Source organism: Dendrobates tinctorius, unplaced genomic scaffold (assembly GCF_039654945.1).
Source record: "Dendrobates tinctorius isolate UK_male_01 unplaced genomic scaffold, ASM3965494v1 ptg000166l, whole genome shotgun sequence".
In the NCBI taxonomy this organism is placed as follows: Eukaryota; Metazoa; Chordata; class Amphibia; order Anura; family Dendrobatidae; genus Dendrobates; species Dendrobates tinctorius.
Window position 1 is genome coordinate 950545 of NW_027361833.1, and position 18061 is coordinate 968605.

Consider the following 18061-nt stretch of genomic DNA (forward strand, 5'->3'; position numbering starts at 1 on the left):
TATAATAAACTCTGGAGTCCGATTCTCGGGGACATCTGAGTCTGGCCCAGAGATCTTAACAGCTCATTTACATATAAGAAAAACATAGATTTTTCTGGACTAAAATTTTGGATCACAGATATCATGGTATCATTTTATTCAGCTTCCTATAACCTGCGTGCCCATATAGACGGCTTAGGAGGGTTGATGCTACTGACAGATTCCCTTTAAGAAACAAAACTAGGTGTAAAACATAACATTTCTGACTATTATAAATTCAAAGTGCCGAAAAAAAATCACATCACTCAACCAGTGTTACTTTCGTTATTTTTTATTGTGCTGTTGCATAACATTTAATGTACATTGTTTCAACAGAACATAAATTCCATACGCTTTCCATAATAGACAGTGACATGAATCATCATGTTTTAAATACTAAAATGAAGCCGACAGAATTCATTTCCTTTGTTGCACCCTCCCCATGGGCGTCTGCTGTAAGAAGGAAATGGATTTTTTTTTTTGTGTTGTTGGCTTTCTTCTGTCATGTAAAGGATGGCTGCAATACGTTTTGCTATATAGATAAATATTATTTGTAAGCCATGATTGGAAAGCCCTGGCTATACCTGACTTTCCTGCTGTCCGGTGTAAAATACTCAATTTCAGTGGAGGCCATTGTATCAGGTAAGAACTTTTCTTTGCATTGTTTTGCAGTAATATAGATGTTCTTAAGGTGATCGCTCATTAATGGTATATTTTTCTTCCTTAGCTGACATGGGGATATAGTGCTGAGGACAGGATTTTGTTCAATTTGCGTAAAATGTATTTTTGCAATATTAGTTAAATATCATAAGTACTCAAAAGTAGATGTTTACCCTAAGTTATTTATTTCTGTTCTACAAATATAATTCATGAGCCTCTGTATATAATAATGCAACAATTTAAATTAATAATGCATACTTGTAGTTAATATAGTCTACAGCGGGAGAACAGTACTGTACTTACTCTATACTGGATTGTCGCAGTTTTTGCCTAGTTTGGAAAGCAGAACACGCACAATATGAATCACACATTTCTGCTGATATTCTTCCTTGAAGTAGATAAAAAGAAAAACACAGTAAGGAAATCCTGCCCCTTGTGGCTCAATCTGCCATTTTCACTTAAAGTAATTGAACCCAAAGCAAAAAAAAAACATCTGGTATCCTGATCAACTGTTTTAACAAAATGTTGTTAAGACTCATTGAAACATTTTAGGTTGAATTAGAAATGTAAAACATACCTGTAATTTCAGGTAGCTTTATAGAATCCGCCATGTGTGTACATTATGAATAATACATTTCTGTCCTTAATTTAACTTGTATCCTCCTTTTTTCAGCAGTTGTTCCTCTGCAGGCTTTATCCTTACTTTACTGTTGCCTTTGAGCTAATGAAGGGAGATTACCTGCTATGATTTCTCCCAAGCGTAGTACTTAGAGACAGAAGAGTCTTGCTCTCCTGTCTCTATGTTTCACATGCTCAGAAGTAGCAGGGAGAGGACTTTATACAACAATACTAGCAATACAGCTGTGAATCTATCACCGGGATGAGACAAAACACTTACTAGGAAGAAGCAGCTTCTATTTGCATCTATCTGTGCATTCCTCTTTCTAAGAGCTCATTCAGTCATCAGTTTTTTGCGTTCAAGTTTATGGCTTTATCAAATGGCTTTATCAAATAGAAATCATATCGATTATTTTCATATGTCCAGCTATTTCCATGACTTGTGCGATCTGCACAAAATCACAGAGAAATATCCAATCTCACTAATGCAAGTCTACAGTCAAGGTACCCAAACCTAACTTTGGACCAGAGGCGTAGCTAGGGTTTTGGTTCAGGGGGGGCGAAACTTCTGAGTGGGCCCCCAACCAGGTAACCTTGATTACAACTCGGTGACGCACAATAATAGTGGAGGAGAACCTCAGCAGAGGACCGCGCTGTTGCTGAATATAATTTCTAAATAAAGACCAATATTGATATTACCGCCATATTGTGAGTGGTAGATACCTGTCCTACACAACATACCGTATAAGAGATCACAGCACAGTTACAGATGGTAACTTACAGCTGACGTTCTTTCTGATGGAATCGTTCACTTTTCCATCTGGCCCAGACCAACATGACAACTTCTTCCAGCCAGGACTCGTCTGCAGAGATTACAACAAAGATTCATTTCATGTCTCATATTTTCAGCACTGTCACCAATGGGACTACTCCCTACCTGCACAAACTCCTTACCCTGCTGATACCCCAATGCCGAGCCGCTGCTGCTGTATGTGTCCCTTTAACTGTACCTGCTGTGTGGTGGTTCTCTGTGCCCTCTAAATTCTAAAGCAACTCTCGAAAACAGTGCCCATATTTTGTCCCCTAGAAAGTAATAGCGCCATTTGTGCCACTTTGACAGTCACAGTTACCTGAGTTCCCTATAACAATAAGTGCCCACTTTACATTTAATAATGTCATGAGTCTCCCCCCTGTACAGCTCCCCTATACACTGCATGATGCTCCCCTATACACAGTATGATGCTCTCTTATACACAGTCTAATCCCCCTCACTGTATATATACTGACCGCTTATTATTCCCCAAATTGTTTGATAGCTCCAACACTGTAATCTCCACACTGTATGATGGCCCACTAGATAGCCTCCATATAGTATAATGTGCCAGACAAGTTCACTATAGTCCTCAATATAGTATAATGCACTCCCCATAGGCAGACCCTATAGAATAATGCAGCCCTTTATATAATGCACCCCATAGGCAGCCTCATAAAAAATAAATCCAAAACTCATCTTTCCTCCTGGTTTCTTCACTGCTGCGAGCTCCCGCACATCTCCGGACTGTAGGTTCCGAGTAGTGACATCATTGCGACCCCCTGTCAGTGTTGGCGTTAGTGACATCAGAAGCTGATGAGAGGGGGATGATTGGAGAGGGAGCGTAATGCTCCTTCTCTCATCAATGTAGTCAGCTGAAATGGCATCCAGCCAACACAGTTGATTTTGCAAACACAGGTGGGGACCCACTGCTGGCGCAGGGGGCCTGCTCACGGACCCCATAGCGGCCGGGTGGCAGAGCAGGGAGATCGATTCTGCCTGATCTGCCGCAGAATGTAACACTATCGGCGTGCTGTGGGTGGGTCCCCTCAAAGCGCTGGTCCCGGGGTGACCTCCCTCCCCCCTGTAGCTCACCACATTGTAGGATTCACTCCAATAATAAGTCACCTGCATTACTGATACTAATATATTATATTACACTAGTCCATGCCACTAACAATCACTGTATAGAAAAACACTATTCCACAGCTATTTGTCATCAAGCACTAACTGCTGCTGTGGCACTACAAGTGCCAGACTTAACTTCCGAGTAGGAGCACTCTGGGAGCAGCAAACACTAGTTAGGGTGTGTGCACACGTTGCGGATTCTGCAGTGGATTTGGTCCTGCGGATCCGCAGCAGTTTCTGCTGCGTTGTACAGTACAGTCTATGAGAAATGAAAAACACAGTGCACATGCTGCGGATTTTCTGCAGATTTAAATCTGCAGTATGTCAATTCTTTGTGCGGAATCCGCAGCGTTTTGACACCTGCTCCATTATAGGAATCCGCAGGTGTAAAAACGCAGGGGAAATCCGCACAAAATCTGCACTAAATCCGCAGGTAAAACGCGGGTCATTTAACCTGCGGATTTACCTGTGGATTTGGCCAAATCCGCGCCGAAAAATCCGCAGAGTAATCCACAACGTGTGCACACACCCTAATCCTCTAGGACTCGCTGTCAGCCTGGTAACGGGCAGGTTAATAATTACATGCCAGCACAAGCAGCGAGATAAGGTGATCGATACACTGGTTTAACCCTCCCTCTGCCTGCCAGGGAGGATGCGCCGCTTTCTCTGCACAGCTCAATGACTGCAGCCAGCAGTGCGATCTCTAGTGTTGCACTTTTCCTGGTTTTCTCTCAGTCCCAAAGTGCAGTAAATTCCCAGGCCAAGACAAAGCATCGCCATATAGCACATCAGTGACCGCTGCAAAGTGCCTGAAAACTATGTAACACGTAAGGCGAGCATCATGTAATGAATATTACACCCAAATAGCAGTAAGTTGTATATATATATCCAAGATTAGACACTTCAAATAGTAATTAACATAGATACTCATCAATTCCCATGCTGTGTGCAGTGTCCACTGGTCCTGGAGCAGCACACTCCTCAGCTTTCAGGCTCCTCTCAGTCAGAAGCAATCAAGTGCAGAGCAGAGAGTGAACTCAGCTCACAGGCAGAGGCAGAGCCCCCTGCGTCCAGGCTGCTGCTGGAGCTGATAACTTCTCTGCAGCAGGGAGCTTTCAAGGAGAGCGCGCTCAGCCAGGATTGAGTGAGTGACTTCCCTTCCCCATCTCCTCTGCAGAAGATCGGTCACATGACTCACTCCCTGCTGCAGCATGTAATTGTATCGGCGCGATCTGCACACCGATATAGTTACATAGCATAGCTCGGGTGGGCCCCAACAGAGTGCGGGGCCCAGGGCCACCGCCCCCTCTGCCCCCCGGTAGCTACGCCACTGCTTTGGGCAAAAGTTATGTTGAACCGGACTAACCCGAACTTCCACTGGTCCGCTCATCCCTACTCATATCATGGATGATATTAAAAAACAGTAAAATTGTAGTCACAGCCTATAACACAGGGGTATACATAATATTGGTGCAACCTGTGCAACTGCACAATGGCCCAAGAGGTGAGTGAACCCATTTCCACCGACAAAGCAGGTGGAATTGTGCATTATGATGAGGTATTGGGTTGCAAACGACTGAAATGTTGTTCTTACACAATGGCCGCTTCTGTCTGTGTCCCTGCACTAAAGTTATAGTGGTCCCTCATCTACCCTGACATCTACAAATTATTACTACTAATAAATATAACAAATATGGCGCCATCAGAAGTTACAGTATTGATTTATCAAGAAGACATAACCTAGAGTTTTTAGGAACTCTCTTTTGCCTTTATTAAAAATGAAATGCTACAAGACACTGGAGCTGCCATGCAGTAAATGAAGAAGACTTAACATATGGGGTATCCAATAAGGAATGATGGTGTAATGTAAGTAGCTCTTGTTCTGCATCAAACCATGTAAAGAAGTATTCCACATGAAAAACAAATCTATATTACTCATATAATCACTGCATTATTTTAAAAAGCAAATAGCCTGGTATCGCTATATTTCATGGTTTCATATCAAAAGTCCTGCTATACTGTAACAAAAACTGTAAGTATTTAGGCTCCCAGACCACCACCAGACTCTTATCCAGAATGGTAATGGGTCTTTCTGTATTTTAGTGGACACAGCATAACATGAAAAATGTACTTTAAAAGCAACCTATATTCTAATGACCGGTAAGCAGTCATGGATGTGGATGTCCTCCTCTGATATGCTACACTGGCCAGTCCTCCACCTCCATGCTGAATATGTTGTCATAAGCCACCTACAAAGGTAACTGGTGCATGCACACAGGGCCGCCATCAGGGCATTACTGCCCTGACTGGTGTATGGAGCCCGATGAACAGAGGGGGCCTGCATCGGGCCCCGTCTCTTCTGCTCATCGGGCTCCAGCGGCAGGCTTCTGCCGGTGCAGTAACTAAACTTGCGTACGAGACGCAGGTTCAGTTAAACTCTATTGCCGTGCGGGCCCGCATGGCAATAGTTAAAAGTCTCCAGCCAATTGGAGGCTAGCAGCTGACACCTCACACCTGTTCAAAGCAGTTAAAACTGGTTTGAATCACTGACTGGTAACCAACTTACGATTTTACTTAAAAAAATGCTTTGTCCCAATTAATTTGCACAGCACTGTACTTGTATCTGACACTATACACTGTATACTATATACAGCGGTCCTGTGTACAATGTCACCAGTGATCACTGTATTACCTTTACACTGACACTATATACAGAGCTCCTGTGTATAATGTCATTGATTACAGTATGACCTTTACAATATATACAGCACTCATGTGTATAATGTCACTGTTGATCACTGAATTACCTGTACACTGATACTGTATACAGAGCTCCTGTGTATAATGGCACCAGTAATCACTGTATTATCTGTACACAGACACTGCATACTAAGCACAGATCGCCTGTGTATAATGGCACTTATGATGTATTGTGTTTTTTATTAATGATCATTATTGTAGTATTCAGTCACTGTGGTGGTAATATGTAGTCTGGTCATGGTATGGTGGCATTTGTTCCTTGTATGTGGTATTATTGGTCACCATGTGGTGGTAATATGTGATCTGGACATGGTGCGGTGGTATTTTTCCCTTGTATGTGACATTATTCAGTCACTGTGGTGGTAATATGTGGTCTGGACATGATGTGGCGGTATTTGTTCCTTTTTGCATGTGGTATTATTCGGTCACTATGTGGTGGTAATATGGTGTCTGTGTCATGATCCAGGTTGGATTATGACAGATAAATACACAAGAAACCTTTTTTTTTCCTTTAGCTGTGTGCTTAAAGTTATTTTTGCCCCCGGTGGCCATTAGGGTCATTGCACTGTGGTGGTTTCAGTTCTAGTTTTGCCCCCGGTGGCCGTTAGGGTCATTGCACTCTGGTTACTTTAGTTTAATGCACATGATTATAAAGCAGGTGTGATTGCTCTGGCTCTGACCTATAAAAGAGTGTCAGGTGTTGCAATCACGGTTGGTGATATTGCACATTTCCAACCTAGTCTGGTGGAGGAAGGAACTACAGAGAGGAGTTCCTGGCAGCTCAGGGGAGCTCTGGTGTTATAGCTTCAGGTGGAAGCTGAATTCAGGTGTCGAGCTTCAGGGGTGAAGCTGAACATTGGTGTCATACTCTGTTGCTTGGAGCAATAGCAACAGAGCAAAGCTAAGTGGTGTTTTCCCTGCTTGTGACTTCCCTTTTGTGTGTTTCAGTGCAGTGGTGGAATTAGTTTCTGCACCGTCCATTTCCCTAGAATGGGTTATGTGCAGGGTGAACTAGGGTTTTTAGGTAGTGGCTGTGGGGTACTCGGTACCGCGCCGGTCTCTCTCAGAGGGAGGTGTCACAGCAGCGGTGACCCGGTCCGTGGCCCTGGGCGCCCATGTAAAAGGGTTAAAATAATGGAATAAAGTTTTTGAGTGGAAGATTCGTGACGCCACCTGTGGTGTTCGGCAATGAAGGTGTTAAGCCGACACTGCAGACAGATCCTCTGGAACAGATGGTGTGGTGCAGCAAAGATGTTATAGCCCTCCACAGGCAGGGCTGTTGGTCCCAGGGCAGTGTAAATAGGTGTTGGGGAAGAGGGTGCAGTGCTAGGCACCGAGATGTTGCAGTGCCGGAGAGTTTGTAGGAAGAATGCAAGGACCCAACAGGGTGCAGTATCTTTACCTTTACTTTGGCTTGGCAAATGCAGTCCAGGGTCCCGATTACAGATGGCACAGGAGCTAATTAGCCTGGAAGCAACTCAGGAATCTCTCTTTGCAGATAGGTTGTGTAGTCTCCTTCCTAGCGCTCACTTGAGGTACATGCAGTACTGTGTTACACTGAAGTTCCTCCTTCTTGTTCCCTCTCAGATCTACTTCGTATGGCAGACAGCTGTAGCCTTCTATCTCTTCTCTTGGCTCACCTGTTGCTCTTGTGCCTCCGAGTCTTAGGTGGGAACAGAGCATTTACAGCTTCCTATTCCTCTGGTTTCTGTTGCAGGACCTTCAGTATCCATACAACCGTGGAGACCAGGCTCCAGATCATGCGCTCCAGCTGGGAACGAGCTCTCAACCCCGCTCAGTCTCCCAGCTTCTCTCTCCACGTCTACACACTTCGACCTCCTCACACTAACTGACTAATTTCCCCTCCTGGCCCCCAGAGAGAAGCTCTTCCCCTTAGTATTGGTTCAGAGCTCCCTCTGCTGGCCCGGAGTGGGAACTGTGATGCATGTTATGGTTAACTGCCAGAGAGACCCTTCATTGCTTCCAAGCCTGACATCAACCTCCCTGGGGGAAGGCGACCATACTCCTGGGGGCGCCACAATAGACATATAAAAAAACATGAAATGAAATGGTTAACTGTATGTAAACCATGTGTCATTTCATGTCGGGTTGGGGAATGATTTTACAAAAGCCGGCAAATGTTTCAGCGGCTATTCAGCTATGAAGAACTGTATGAATTCTAAATATATATATATATATATATATATATACTGTATATATATTCTTTCATTTCTTTATTTAACCTGCCAGTGTGATTTTACTGTATTGCTGAATGAATTGCCGGCTTTTTGTAAAGGACACCGGGTGCGATTTTATCGCAAGTCACACATCTGGTCCGTTTGTAATCCAATTTTTTCTCGCACTCATAGACTTGCATTGGCGAGTCCGATCTGAAAATCGGTGACAATCGCAGCATGCTGCGATAGTCTCGGTCTGAGGAAACCTTCCGAAAAAAAATTGGATGGTGGGAGCTGCCCCATAGAATAACATTGGGACGAATGCAATGCGATTTTTTTTATCGCATTGCATTCGTCCGATTTATCCACTAGTGTGACTCCAGCCTTAGGGTTAGGCTTGATTGCAAATGTTTTACCAATAATTTATTAGTAGTCACATCAATTAGTCACATCAGTTAGTCCCGTCAGTCCCCTCAGTTAGTCCCGTCAGTCACGTAGTCACGTTAGTTTGTTAATTATATAGTATAGTTAATTACATAGTATACTATACAGATACTTTGATAGGGATGTAATTTGTACTAAAATATAATTAATACCGTTGAGTGTTCTATTAGTTCAGGAATTGTATTGCTTGATATATAGCGATACAAAAATATGCAAAGTAATAAAATGGATCATCAATCTTATACTGCAGAGGAGGCATATTCCCTTTTATGTACTGACTGTGAAGAAAGTCTAATGTCAGATGCCGATGTGGATTTCGAGGGTTTTAGTATCGGTGATCAGAAATGAGAAGTGATTCTGGTCCATCCTCAAACACAAGGACCACAAGAGGGGCAAATAGTGGTACTGGAGAAACGTCTCCAAATCAAGAAACAATACCTAATACAAGTGCTGTCTCTAGTACCAGTGATTTGGCGCATGCCTATATACAAGGGACTTTGCCACTCTTTGTAGCATTTCCCAGATGGGAAGCTTTGGATTCGGCTACTCCATTCATCCCTGATTTTAATGCCATTCCCTGGTATAAATGTGGAGGTGGAAGATTTTGGACCAATTAATTTTTTAAATTTGTTTATGACAGACAGGTTGCTAGAGCATATTGTCCTGCGTACAAATGTATACACTTCCCAATGTATCAGTCAAAATCCATGATTCTATTATGCTAGGTCATATTTACGAACGCTAACTAGTCTTCCGGATATGAAAAATGTTTTAGAAATTACATTTGCCATGGGGCATGTTGAAAAAAAGGAGCCATTGGTTTTACTGGTCCAACTGCTCTGTTCAAGTCACCCAATGTTTTCTGTTGTTCTTCCTAGGAGGACCCATTATGAAATGCTCAACTTATTTTGGCATTTTAATGACAATAGTCAATGACTGGCCAGAAATGTCCTAGAATATGACAGACTAAATAAAATCAGACCCATCATCGAAGACTTGACACAAAAGTTCTAAAGGCTCTACACCCCTTCTCTCACCATTCAGAGACGCTGGCATATTCAAGGCCCCGACCCTTTGGCGTGGTTCCTTGCATACTCCCTTTCCTCTGCTGTAGTATGTGCACGCTTCTCTTCTTTTAAAGGGGCAGTATGTGCATATAGTGAAATTCCCTAAGCCTGTAGCTGAGAAGCACTTAGTATAATTAGTACACCTGCATGATGGCCCTCAGCCATTTGCTGGGAGACATCCTGTATGAAAGACTCCATTCCCCTTGGGGAGTCGCTGAAGCAACAATACTCATTAGTGTGTAGTTTCTCCTACTACTGAGTTGTGAAGTCCCCTGGTCCCTTGGGTCTTGGTGTGGCCAGTGTCCTGAGCCCAAACTCTTTGTCCGAGTGTGGCCATGCCTAAATCTGCTCCCCTGATCCATGTGCAGCCAGCGCCTGAACCTGCTCTCTGGTCCATGTCGGACAGCTCCTGAAACCTTGTCCCCTGGTCCATTTATATCCAGTCTGCTAAAACCAGTCTCTGAATCAGACCAGTCTGAACATAACACAAAGAGAAAGCACAGAATAACAAATGTGCAAAAATACCCTGCAGTAATAAATAAGCTCCTGTCTTAATCCTGTTCATTTAGACACTGTTCATATGTTCAGGTTTTAAATACATTAGATAGGGACTGCTCCATTAAGGGTTACCTTGACGAGGTGGAGTGGCTTGGTATACACTTTTTTGCAAAAAAAGTATCGACTAAATACCCTGTATTTGTTGTCATCTCTTTACCAGCACTTGCTGATTATTGTCATATTTTTTACTGCAGGGTGTTTTTGCACATTTGTTATTCTGTGCTTTCTTTTTGTGTTTCAGTCAGTGGGTGGTGTGAACACTGTCCGACCGACTTGTTCACATTTATGCATGTCACATGTGTTTTTAATTCAGTCTGAACATAATCAGAATCCTTGTCAGTGACCACTCTGTAGAGGTATCAAAACTTATTTAGGGCATGTCACACTAAGAGATATCTCTAGCAATATCGCTATAACTTGTGATGTTATAGCGATATTGCTAGCGATATCGCTGTGTCTGATACTTACCTACGACCGGCTCCCCCGCTGGTTATCGCTGATCGTGCGAGAACAAGCTGGACTGTTTCTCGTCGTCAGCTTCCTGCGGCGCTTCCTGCTGTGACGACGAGCGACTCATGGAGCCGGGCGGGAGGACGCAGGATCGCCTGGTGTGACAGGTAAGTAGCGACCCCCGTCCTCAGCGATGTCGTTAGTGAGATCTGCCTGTGTGGCAGCTCACTAGCGACCAATTAATGATGTACCAGCGATCCTGACCGCGTCATATCGCTGGTCGGGATCGCTAGTACATCGCTAAGTGTGACAGTACCTTTAGTCTGAACAGAGCCCTAGTCCTTAATCAGTGTCAGTGTCTCCCCTGGGGTCAGCATCTTACTATTGGGTTCTGCTTAGGAGTGGTATCTGGTAGCTATTTGCAGCCCAGTCTGTCTCCACCTACAGGAGCTTCAGTAAAAACCAGGTAGCCACTTAGATACACTCCTTCCTAGGCAGGCCCAGTCTTTTGGCATAGTGGGTCCACGAGCCAAGTGCACCACCTGCTGGCATAACAGAAACTCTATAAAATATGTGAGAGTTCAACAGGATATGAATCAGCATTTTGCATTTATGAGGGTAAAATAGCCAACTAAACCCACCACGATGCCCTACTTATCTAGGGCCATCTGGAAAAATAGTTTGGTAGCTAATAAGTCCATTTTTACAAAAAGACTACAACCTGTATGTAGACAATTACTACACCAGCATATTCCTATTTAAAAGTTTGGTTGAACACGGCATGGGGGCTTGTGGGGCCATTCGTAAACACCGTCAGGGGTTTCCACAATCATTGATCAATGAAAAGTTCCAACAGGGGTAGTCAGGGGCTGTACACATTGGAGAAAATCCAATCTGCCCAAAGATTTCATCCACTATAAGTTTATGCTTAAAACATACAACTCTGCCCTCCACCTCTACAAACCAACCTATTTTCAACACCCTCATCCCCTCACTATCCAATAATCCTAAACGTCTGTTTGACATTTTTCATTCCCTACTCAACCTAAGAATGCAGGCCCCATCCACGGATCTCCACGTAATCAAGCATTTGGTTTATTTAGTAAATGACACATTCTTTAACAATTTTCGGGGGGATGTTTTCAGAGACTCAAGCTGGGCACAATATATTGGGCAAGGCAAAGGCTTATTGGCAATTTATTCTCTAACACTTCCACAGAGTTCTTGTTTCTGGAGATCATCCATAGAGTGAAAATGGTCACTATACGAATAGATGAATACTCAGAAGGGTGTAATTTCCAAAAGGGGGTCACTTCATGGGGGATTTTGCTGTACTGGCACTTAGCGGCTCAGAAAAGGGAATTCATTTATGGGTGTAGTGACTATTTAACCATCTACCCATCTTTTCCCATGTAAGGCTGGTTTCACATTTGCGTTTTTTTGCGCTGGAAAAAAACGCATACGTGCGCATGCGTTTTTTCCCCTATATTTAACATGGGTGCGCATACCTGCGCGCTGGTAAGCGCATGTATGCGATTTTCATGCGCTGCGTTTTTTTGGGGTGTGCGTTGGTATTTTCCAGACGCAGCATGTTGCATTTTTTGGCCCTTGAAAAAATCGCATGCGCACGTATGCGCACGTTTTGCGCTAAAAATGGCCATTATAGCCTATGGATGCGCATACGTGCGCACTGGCATGCGCAGGTATGCGTTTTTTTAGCGCTGCGTTTTTTTGGTGGTGTCCACTTGTTGTCCTAGTTATAATCTTCTAAAGTCAAAAAAAAAAAGTCTATATAAAGGAGGTGCCTGCCAAAACTCTGCCACTACTACACTGACAGATTGAAGAGCAGACAGTCAACCAAGAACCCATTATATCAGCGAAGAATGTGAGTATATTACATTATATGCCTGTCCTTTTAAATTATGTATGTACTAATGATTTTTATTATTTTTACATGCAGTATGTCTTCAGAATCAGAGTATTCCCCATCGCGGCAGGAATTGGCGCAAGCAGACCGTGAGGTGATTATTTTCGTGCATCTGGTAAGTATATCTGCTGCTTCTCCAAATCTCTTACGTTTTTTTCAACTTTTTTAAGACATCGTCATCATCATCTTCTGCGGACGGGACTAGTGAGGGCGAAGAGCAGGAGCAGCGAAGCCAAGTCCCGGTGGTGATACGGAATGTAAGTATCAAATGATTTGTAATGTTCTTTATTTTTTATCTTCTATTTTTACTCTTTTTTATGTTTCTTTTTTTGTAACTTTTTATTCAATTTAAATTTGATTATTCTAATGAATGTGTTTTGTCTAGGTTCCACAACGGGATGAAGACGTCTACCTGGATAATGAGCAGCTCATCAGCCTGGTCCAGGAGCGTTCGCCGTTGTGGGACAGCCGTGACCGGCTGCACAAGGACATTGTGGTGACCCGGCGGCTATGGAATGAGGTGGCCGCAGCGTTGATGGATGGCTGGGACAGCGCCACAGCATCCTCCAAAAAGGCGTTTAGTGAGTATTTCCCTGCTCTGTATTGTGCCTCAGTGACTGTTGTCCTTGACGGCACTGTTGGGTTTCGTGCTAGGCGTATTCTAGCAGGAAACCCAACAGTGTCATTGGGGTCTACAGTGACTGCTTTGAGTATTGTATTGCTACATTGTGCCGCAGTGACTGTTGTCCTTGACGACACTGTTGGGTTTCGTGCTAGGCGTATTCTAGCAGGAAACCCAACAGTGTCATCGGGGTCTACAGTGACTGCTTTGAGTATTGTATTGCTACATTGTGCCGCAGTGACTGTTGTCCTTGACGGCACTGTTTTTTTTTAATCAACAGTGGACAAAGTCCGAACACGTTGGCGTTCGATCAAGGACCGCTTCAACAGTGATGTTCGTGCTGAGGCCCAGGTTCGCAGTGGATCTGCGTCAAGGACCAGAACTAGATACCGTCACTATAATGCGTTGCAGTTCCTAAGACCGGTCCTTGCCACGAGATCGTAAGTATTATAAATTTTGGGTTTTTATTTTTATTAATCTGTGTTTTTCTAATCCACAGCTGATGCTTCTTGTAAAGGCATGGTAGTAATGATTTTCCTTTCTTCAACAGCACCTGGAGCAGCACCCTGCAACCTGGCCCTGGAGCGGTCCTTCCTCAGACGTCCTCTGACCCATCCCAGCCATCCGACAGCCAGGAAGCACCTTGCAGGTCAACCACACACACAGCTGGTGACCAGGAAGCTGGGCCATCAGGTGTTCCCCTGTCCCAGGTCTCTGCCACTGGTTATGCGTGCACTACCCGCCAGCGGCAGAGGGCCTTGGACAGGAATGTCTTGCCCGAGTTTATGCATTTGAGCGAGACATTTAATTCCAGCCTCAAGTCACTGTCCGACAGAGTTGAAAGCGGTTTTGCACTCATGGAACGTGGTTTTAACCACTTTGAACACCGCTTCAATTCTGTAGAACAGCGCCTTGACCGTCTGGAGGCCGACCTCAACAGACCAGCACACCATTTTTTTAGTAAGATTGAAAAGGGCATGGCGGAACACCTTAGTCCTGATCAACAGCTGAATGTGCTGCAGGCCTGCAACAATGCTTTCTTGCAGGCTATGCAGCATAATCGGTACGGTCAGCAGTCAGTGGTGTCCTTTCCACCTGTGCCACCATTGACTCGCTTCACCTCACTACCGACTTGTGCTGCATACCACTGCACGGACACCTCTATTCAAAGCCAGGACACCCACCGTTACACCACCACAAGTCTGAGTGCAGCTGGTCACTTCACCGACACCACCATGGCAAGCGCTGCTCCTGTCTGGAGCACCACCGCCACTCCCATGCATGCGTGGAGCTCAGCCACCACTAGGCAAACATGGAACAGCCCTGCCGCTACAACAACGTTTAGTAGCCCTGCCACCACCACTCTGCAAACCTGGACCATCACTGCCGCCACCAGTCCTCCTGCAAGGACGAGCACTGACAACGAAGAGCAGCAGCAGCAGCCACCTCAGCAGCAGCTCCAGCCACCTCATCAGCAGCCACCTCAGCAGCAGCAGCAGCCACCTCAGCAGCAGCAGCCACCTCAGCAGCAGCTGCAGCCACCTCAGCAGCAGCTGCAACCACCTCAGCAGCAGCAACCACCTCAGCAGCAGCAGCCACCTCAGCAGCAGCCGCCACCTCAGCAGCAGCCGCCACCTCAGCAGCAGCAGCCGCCACCTCAGCAGCAGCAGCCACACCTGCAGACGGGGGACCTACACTCAATATTTGCCCCTAGTTCAAGGCGAAATCCATCAAGGCGGGCATTGGGCCAAAGTCGGTCCAGGCACACAAGCCTACGGCGACATGCCATTACAACTAATGTACCTGAACAGATTTCCTCTCCTCCAAGTGTTCCTAGTTTGATTCCCTTAACTGGACTACCTTCCCCCACAAGTTTTGTTGCCCCTTCCCCTCAAACACCGTCTTCAACAGCAAGTGTTGCATATTCCCTGCACACCCCCAAATTGAAACCATCTGCCCCCAAACGCCGGAAAAAATAATTTTTTGGTTTATTTTTGTGATAAAAAATAAATTTACATTTGTGGTTCACCATTACTAAGTTTCATTAATGTTGTTTGCGCCGCTCACACACACTGATGGGTAAATACATGTTAAAAACTAACCCAAGGCCTAGTATAGTCATATGTGAAATAACACGGACTAGTATAGTCATACCAAGGCCTAGTGTAATAACTCGAGTTTTACCAACTTGGATCTGGTTTCATGAAAAACAAACTGTTGAAACTTGTCTTAAAAATAAGTTTCTTTCTAGTTTCACCAGTTTGTTTTTTGTGAAACAAGATGCTAGTTGTTAAAAATCGAGTTATTACAGTAGGCCTTGGTATGACTATACTAGGCCGTGGTATTTCACATATGACTATACTAGTAGGCCCAAGGCCTACTATACTCATATTTGAAATACCACGGCCTAGTATAGTCATTCCAAGGCCTAGTGTAATAACTCTAGTTTTACCAACTAGAATCTGGTTTCATGAAAAACAAACTGTTGAAACTTGTCTTAAAAATAAGTTTCTTTCTAGTTTCACCAGTTTGTTTTTTGTGAAACAAGATGCTAGTTGTTAAAAATCGAGTTATTACAGTAGGCCTTGGTATGACTATACTAGGCCGTGGTATTTCACATATGACTATACTAGTAGGCCCAAGGCCTACTATACTCATATTTGAAATACCACGGCCTAGTATAGTCATTCCAAGGCCTAGTGTAATAACTTGTAAGTTGGAATGGAGCAGATTACATTCATCCACTCAATACTGACTTGTATTCCCCATGGACTTTCATTGGGGTTGGGTTTTGAGGGTTGTGTTTTGAGAAAATCACATACTTTGTTTTCAACTAGTTGCACAATTTTCTCTTGAAAAAAAATGGTTTCCTGATTCATGGCCTGCAGCTTTGCTCGTTACAATATATTTCACGCAGACTAGCAATGCTGCATTTTAACTCATATGTGTATTTACCTGCCCAGGTGTGTGAACATCAAAAAATTCAGTTATACATGGGAAGTTTTTTATTAAATTGGAGTTTCAAAAATATAGTGCACTCAGTAATGGTATCAAATAAGGTTTTTTATTACCATAAACAAACAAAAACATTACACCATTTCATCTTGCCAGTGCACCCGTCCTACATCAGAAATAAAGTAGGCCGCAAATTGGTCCCTCATTTGGCCAACTTCAATGGATGACCTGAGAGTGTGCTGAGTGAATTCAGGCAATGGGTTAGGAGCATCATCGTCCAGTTCAAAGGTCGGGTGCTCTTTAGCCATCACAAAGTTATGTAGAACCACACAGGCCTTCACCACCTCATCGACTGTTTCAAGTTTAAGATTAATGGCCGTGCCCAGAATTCGCCATCTGGAAACAAGAATCCCAAAAGCACACTCGACAGTTCTTCTGGCCCTGGTCAGCCTGTAATTAAATATTTTTTTGGTGTGGTCCAAGTCCCGGCTGGAGTAGGGTTTCAGTAAGTTTCCGCACATTTGAAAAGCCTCATCGCCAACCATTACAAAGGGCAGTTGCGGAGCTTCGGTGTGAGGAAGAGGCCGTGGCATAGGGAAATTAAATTGGTTGCCATACAACCTCCGGCCCATGTCTGAGTTTTTAAAAGCCTGTGAGTCATTACCACGGCCAAATGCTCCAATGTCCACTGCTACAAACATACATCCGGCATCCGCAATCGCAATGAGTACTATTGAAAAGTACTTTTTGTAATTATAGTACTCAGATCCCGTTCTTTGGGGTTTGATGATCCGTATGTGTTTACCATCAACAGCTCCCAAACAGTTGGGAAAATTGCATACTGTCCAGAATTTGTCAGCAATTTCCATCCACTTTTCAGCGGTGGGCAGGGGCATAAATTCTGGGCAAAGAACATTCCAGAGAGCCCGGCAGGTGTCAGCAACAATTCCAGACAAGGTAGAGATTCCAATATGGTACTGGAAGTGTAGTGAAGATAGGGTTTCTCCAGTCGCCAGGAATCTGTGAACAGACAAAGAAGTAAAATTAATATTTATGTATATTATTTTAAAAAACTATAAAATAAAATATTAGTACATTCACGAAAACTAATTACCCACGGTTTTGAATACTAAATTTAAAAAAAAACCATCAGACCGCACCCCTTGGTTTTTAAAACATACCGTAATGTCACCAGTAGCCGTTCCTCAGGAGGAATCGCACGACGGAGCTGTGTGTCCTGTCTCCGGATGGATTGTTGGACACGAGCAAGCAAATCCATGAAACTTTCGTGGGACATACTGATATAATCTGTAAATTTCTCCGGGTTTGCCTGTAGCTCGCTGTAGAGGGTGTGGTATGCCCCACGGCTCTCCCGGAGTTCAACAATCGGATGTATCCACATACGCCGCCGTCTTCGCTGCCTCTCTCTCTTCCTTTGTTCATGGCAAGCAACTGCATACGCCTGAGCCATCGCGATGTCCAAATCCAAGTTGAAGTGAAAACTCTTCCAGCGCAGATCCATGGTCACGAGAAGAATCAAGCAAATGTGAAGAATACTGTAGACAGGGTCTATATATTAACATACCACACCCACAATGAAGTCCCATTGGTCTTGTGTGTTGTTGAATGGTTGTTTTTTCATTTTTGTGGGGTTTTTCCAAAATCTGTAAAAAAACGCAAACGCACAAAAAACGCATACAAACGCGCAAAAACGCTGCGTTTTTTTCCTGCATGCGCATAAAAATGCTTGAAAAAAAGCAGCGTTTGTATGCATTTGTATGTGTTTTTTTAATGCATTTTTTTGCGGGAAAAACGCGCTGCAAAAAAAAGCAAGTGTGAAACTAGCCTTAAAATGTAAAATCTGGG

The 18061-nt window shown here is 44.0% G+C and overlaps 1 protein-coding gene across 1 annotated transcript in view; it reads left to right on the forward strand.

Annotated features, from left to right (window-relative positions):
- Positions 1-485: 485 nt before the first annotated feature.
- Positions 486-18061, forward strand: part of IL18RAP (interleukin 18 receptor accessory protein) — a 60221-nt gene continuing 42645 nt past the window's right edge. Inside the window, exon 1 of the mRNA XM_073550647.1 lies at positions 486-660. Coding sequence (XP_073406748.1) covers positions 579-660 — 82 coding nt within the window. The 5' untranslated portion in view covers positions 486-578. The remainder of the gene's footprint in view (positions 661-18061) is intronic.